This window comes from Solanum pennellii, chromosome 6 (assembly GCF_001406875.1).
Source record: "Solanum pennellii chromosome 6, SPENNV200".
In the NCBI taxonomy this organism is placed as follows: domain Eukaryota; kingdom Viridiplantae; phylum Streptophyta; class Magnoliopsida; order Solanales; family Solanaceae; genus Solanum; species Solanum pennellii.
Genome location: NC_028642.1, coordinates 50,405,152 through 50,411,173, shown reverse-complemented (window position 1 = coordinate 50,411,173; position 6,022 = coordinate 50,405,152). Strand labels below are relative to the sequence as shown.

The 6,022-nt window shown below is 35.1% G+C and overlaps 1 protein-coding gene across 1 annotated transcript; it reads left to right on the top strand.

The window, feature by feature from the left end:
* Positions 1-594: 594 nt before the first annotated feature.
* On the top strand, positions 595-5,633 carry LOC107020983 (RING-H2 finger protein ATL7). Its single transcript, XM_015221546.2, has 3 exons — positions 595-1,049; positions 1,137-1,219; positions 4,588-5,633. The coding sequence occupies exons 1-3, from the start codon at positions 783-785 to the stop codon at positions 5,099-5,101; spliced, it is 864 nt and encodes a 287-aa protein (XP_015077032.1). The 5' UTR covers positions 595-782; the 3' UTR covers positions 5,102-5,633.
* Positions 5,634-6,022: the final 389 nt, after the last annotated feature.

Genomic DNA, 6,022 nt, shown 5'->3' with positions numbered 1-6,022 from the left:
TTTTCTACCCCTTTTCATCCTACGTGGCACTAGTTTGAAAAAAAAAAGTCAACCAGCATTGTGCCCACAAGATATAGTCATGTAGGTCGAAAAGGGGTAGAAAATTATTAATAAAATAAGTTCAGGGGTAATAGGATCTTAGTATAGTATAAGTGTGTCTCAGAGATTTCGGACATAGGTTGAGGGGATACTTGTGCATTATCCCTAAAATTAGTTTGATATGATACCAAATTAAATCAAAAACTTGTACTAATACATATTTATTAAGAAAAATATTTATAAATATCATTTAAATCATATTTTTTATTATTGTCCTTAGTGAAATTATACATATAATTTTATAAGTAGTATAATTCATTTCCTAAAAAAATCAAACTTCGTTAAAAAAACCACAAATATAAAAAAAAAATCAAAATTTAATTACAATATATAATACAAAAAATATTATTTAATTGAAATTTTAAATACCATACCACACCGTACCATACCAACCCGATGATCAACCTAAATTTTGGGATGGAAAATGCTTAATTTTTGTCCATGTATGTAATAAGGCCCCACATATTACTACTTGCCAATTTCCAATTCCAGATTTTCTTGCATTTAAGTAGGACTCTAACCTTCTATATAACTGCGCAAATCTTTTCAACAAATCGTCCAAATCCATCTCTCTCCTCTTCTATATCCTTTTTTTTTTCTGTGTTCTTACCAAAGATTCCATTTATTTTGATGTGGGTGTTGTTCAAATTGAATCAGATTAACCGCCATTGTTGTTGATTGCGATGTCTCTTACTGGAAAAGGCTATTCAGATCCACATCAAGAAAGCAGTAATAATTATCATAATGCTTCATCTAATTGTTGCTCAGAAGCTTTAGCTCAATTGAAGCTTTATCAAGCTTTCATCTTTTCAGTCCCTATTTTGTTTGCTTTTATACTTTTACTGTTATTCTACTTATTTTATCTTCGTCGTCAGAGAGTCGATTGGTCCTCACTGCGGATGAGGACGTCTACATTTCACACTGCTAATGAATCTGATGAACTCTCAAGGGTATGTTAAAACTATTTACTTTTTTTTAAAAAAAATAATTTATAATCTTATTATTTTTGGGGTTTTGTTGATTGTGGCTTTTACCAGTGTGAAATGGGATTGAAGAAGGAAGTGAGGGAGATGTTGCCTATTATTGTCTTCAAGGAGAGTTTCTCTGTCAAAGATACTCAGTAAGTTTGCCCTCTTCAATTTTTCTTATGTAATGAATCTAACAGATCTGAAATTTAGAGTAATGGGTTGTGATAAATGCAATTTATGATCTTTCTACGTTGGTAGGATGATGGAATGAGTTGAATTTATATGCAGAACTGAGTATTCATATAGTCGATCCCGATCCTGATCCTGATCCTGACCTGTTTGGGGCTGAGGCGTAGTTGTCTTTCTTGTATACACTTTTAAGTTTTTTTTTTTTTGCATATGTATACATGGTTCAAGCTGACATTAGTGAGATGGCTAAATTTGCCATACAAAAGTGTGATCCTTCAGTCTGTCTCAACATTTCTCGGCTTCTTGGAGTCATCTGAGAACAAAAATATGTGATGCAATGTTGTTAGATTTTTCAATACAACCTGCAGTAGATTAGATGTGGAATCCAGCCTGCAATTGTGGTAGATTGGGAATATAGATTGTTCTCTTTCAGAGTTTCGTGGGAGGTGTTAGACTAGTTAGACTGTTAGCTGATATTATCCAAGAAATAGCTGGTTGAGATTTGAGAATCATAGATTACAATGTATAGTACAAGTGAAATAAGGGTAAAGGGGATTATGTAGCATCTATATTGGAGTCTCAATTTGTAATAAATGCCAACTGATATCACTAGATCTTACATCTCCCAAATCAATGAGCCCCTTTCCTATTTGGTCTATTTGTATGAGAAGTGAGCTATGTTAAGTTCATGAGTGTCAAGGCATAGGGGGATTCAGGTATGGTCTTATCTAAAAGTAAAAACAACTAGTGAGACATTGGGGGATTCAAGATTTGAACTTTATGAATTCGAGTTCGAGATTCTACCTTAACTTTGATTTATGGGGTTCGGCATCAGCTATTTGTACTTATTGAGTGAAATATATTAACACATATACAGGGTTCAAGCCTAAACTACTCTGTCAAAGGATTAAGCCATAATCTCTTTTTACACTATTTGCTCAATCTACACATCTGCACTTTTTTTTTTTGAGAAGGTAACGATTTGTATTTCTATTTCCAAAACATCAAAACCTGCCACAACATGTTACAGATTCCTAATTACAGATTAAAGAGAGTATAACAGAAGATCTTCAATCCTATGACAAAAATTACAGTGATCCTAAGATAGTCATAACTGATTTCTAGACCCTCCATATACTCCTGCTTACACCAAAAATGAAACAACACAAGACAATTCAATTTCATCTTCTGAATAGTGTTGCTCTTGTTCTGATGACGTCTAAGGTTCCTTTCTTTCCACGTTGACCACCAAATACAAGCTGGGATGATTTTCCATCTCTCCCTGTGACCAGAGATGTTGGAATAGCTGCTCCATATCTTCAGGGTTTGAGTTACTCTCCTTAGCATCACCCAATTCAATCCCTTTTTATTGATGAAAAGGTGCCACAGCTGGTTGGTTATCCTACAGTGAAGAAACAGATGAGTCACAGTCTCAGCCTTTTCCCCACATAGGAAACATCTAGGGCTCAATTGGATACCCCTCTTCATGAGATTTTCCTGTGTCAAAACAGCTTGTTTAGCTAGTAGCCAAGTAAAACAAGACACTTTATAGGGAATTTTGGCTTTCCAAATCATTTTCCAGGGCCACCCATTAATTTGGTTATTGAAAGGGTTGAACTTTTTGTAAGCCCCCTTGACACTGAATCTTCCTTGCTTGTGATCCTTCCATTCCAGGCAGTCTTGGACGTTGTTTCCTCCTCTGAATTGTTTGAGAGTTCTGTAGAATTCTACTACTCTCTGGATCTCCCAATCATTGAAAGGTCTTCTAAAGCTCAGATTCCATCCTTGGTTTGACCAAACCTCTGCCACAGTAGCCCTCTGTTGTTGGTTGAGGATGAACACATCTACACTTTTTTAGCCTGGAAAAGCTTTCCAAATCCATGATAGCATCTGCAGTAACTTTGGTAGTGATATTTGACACATCTGCTATGTAGAATTCAGAATGTAATGTTGAGATGTGAAATGAAACCTCACACTTATAGATACATGAAAACATACCATTTGTATCCAAATTCTATTTCAAAGATCTGGAATGTAGAAATACAAAATGTAATCTTGAGATATGAATGAAATCTCACACTTACAAATACATGAAAACATACCATTTGTATCCAAATTCTATTTCAAAGATTTGCTAGAATGATACATGTCAAATTCCTCGGACTTCTTGAGCCGTTATACTTCTCACACTGAAGGTGTATTTGGAAAAAAAGTACCATAAATATTTCCCATCAATAATAAGTGATTTCAGTAGATTTTGCACAACAACGATGTGTGGATTCTCAGATAGTTGAAAATTTGTGGAAATATTTAAGTGATCCTCGATGAATATCATTGCTGGATCTAAAAAAATATAGCTAAAAGAAGTCAATCTGTCATCATGTAAAAATAGGACCACGTCCCTTAAAAATGAAAATGCACCATAATGAATAGCCTTTAATATTTCTGAGATTTGGTTCTAGGCATTTGCTGTTTCATGTTCTTGTACTTGCAGCATATTTCATTTTTGGTCCTTGAAACCAGGATATCCCCACACCTTCAGTAATTCTGATGGTGGTTTCTGTAGCAACTAGCAATTGTTGCTGGGAAATGCAACACCGTTTTCTTTTCTATTATGAAATTCAAACCCATGTTGGAGATAATAGATAACAGCTATTACTTTTGGATATTAAGAAATTTCAGTTTTAAATTCTTCTTTTTGACAAACTCTTTCAAGGTATGATCTATAATTGCACATCAATTTGTGAAGTTCTTTTCTTATTTATAAATTTGCCATCACCTTAGGCATGGTACCTTTTGGTGTAAGGTACTGGCAATACCGCTTCTTAGTCCATTCATCAATTTGCAACATACAAATAGAATAGGGGGACATAGGACCTTGCCTCCAAAAGACGTACACAAGCCAGTTTCATACAGTCTTCAAAAAAGAAAGAAACTTATCTATACAAGAACTCTTTCATTACTAACTTATTTAGATCAACTTACAAAAATGTAAGCCTTGTCAAACCTTCTCCTTATCCTAGGCAATTGCTATCAAGTTGAAATGTCCCTTCATCCCTTCAGAAGATGTTGAAAAGAGTAATAGTAGGGTTCTATATCCATTCGAAGAGGCCAATTTGGCAAGAAGATCAGCTTCTTGATTAGCTTCTCTTCATAAAACTTTCTTCTCTAATTTAGTTCATTTGTTTACAAGCAATGACGAATGAAATAAATGTTTTATATTAGATTTACATGTTGTGAAGAAAACAGAAGGTTTAACAGACATGCATCCCTGAGACAACTCAAATATTTAAACATTGTTTTCTAATGAAGTTTGATCTTTCTCGGACAGGTGTTCAGTGTGCTTAGGGGATTACCTGGCAGATGATAAGCTTCAACAAATACCTGCTTGTGGGCACACATTTCACATGATTTGCATTGACCACTGGCTAGCCGCCCACAATACCTGCCCCCTCTGCCGCCAATCAATCCTTGCTCCAACTAATGCTTGCACTGAAATACCTGATACGAGCTCAGAAACTACTGAGAGTACTTCTAGTGAACAAGATGCCGATGAAACATCTCACCAGAGCAGCTCTGAGTGTTGTGGGGATTCTCAAGTAGGTCAATCAAATTCAGAGCCAGAACCCAGAGAAGAAACGGAACACAGATCGTCTAATGAAGAAGAAAGTGATAACGTTAACCACGATAGCGCCTCAACAAATAGAAGTTATGACACTATGCAGGATCCAGAAGAAACGGAACACAGATTGTCTAATGAAGAAAAAAGTGATAAAATTGACCACGACAGCATCTCAAGAAATAGGAGCCATGACACTACGCTGGAGCCAAGTGATTCAGTCTGATGTTCATAAGTTAAGGAAGATAAAAATACTAGCCATACACTGGCTAGATGTGATGCAGCTTGATGCATGTTAGGTGACACAATAGGGATGAGACTGCAGGATGAATATGACAGCATGAGCTTGCCCCTTTGTTCGGATTCCAAAATACCCCAGTCTTTCTGAGATCAAAGTTCATTACCAGGCTCATGAAGTTTCGACTTCTCTCAGGAAATGGGAGGCAGAACGGCTCGCTTAAATCACCATACGAGGTTAAGGCTTGCATTATTTCGCCGTCTGGGATAAGAAGAAGCTCAAACAATCCTTAGGCAAGTATACAGATTGTTGAAGTATCCGCAGAGTTGTACCATGTAACCTTTCTGTGTCGTAAAGGTGTATAGTAATCTTTAATAGAGTTGTACCTGCTAATACTATGTTGTGCTTAGGCGTAGAGGAGAGCGATTTGAAGTTTATGGATTCATAATTCTTGTACTTTAAAGTTACGGTGTTCTAAATTAACGATTTATACATATTTAGTGGATTTTTAAAATACAAAGCAAAGAGCTCCTTTTAGCATTATTCCATTTGGACCACTTGTTACATTTTTTATTTACGTGTTTCTTAAGAAATTGTGGTTTTAATTAACATACTCTTATTTATGATCTTTAATCAATCATAGGGGTGGCAATTCAGCCTATATTTAATAAAATGAGTTCATTTTAATTATATTTGATGGCTCGGATTACTCATATTTTAATTGGTTAAATAGGGGCTTCAAACTATTTTAAGAGTCTCTACAAATATGATCAAATAAATCACTTATTTTCACTTTCACTTTCACTCAAAATTCTTAATTGTGCTAAAAAATAAAAAAAATTAATATTATTTTTTTAGAAACAAATTTTTTTGTTTAAAAAATTAGGTGTAGGTTGATAGAAGGAGGGG

Coding starts and splice junctions, on each gene's coding strand:
- LOC107020983 (XM_015221546.2), top strand. CDS start 783: ATGTCTCTTACTGGAAAAGGCTATTCAGATCCACATCAAGAAAGCAGT. Junction 1,050..1,136: donor AATCTGATGAACTCTCAAGG/GTATGTTAAAAC, acceptor GGCTTTTACCAG/TGTGAAATGGGATTGAAGAA. Junction 1,220..4,587: donor TTCTCTGTCAAAGATACTCA/GTAAGTTTGCCC, acceptor TTTCTCGGACAG/GTGTTCAGTGTGCTTAGGGG.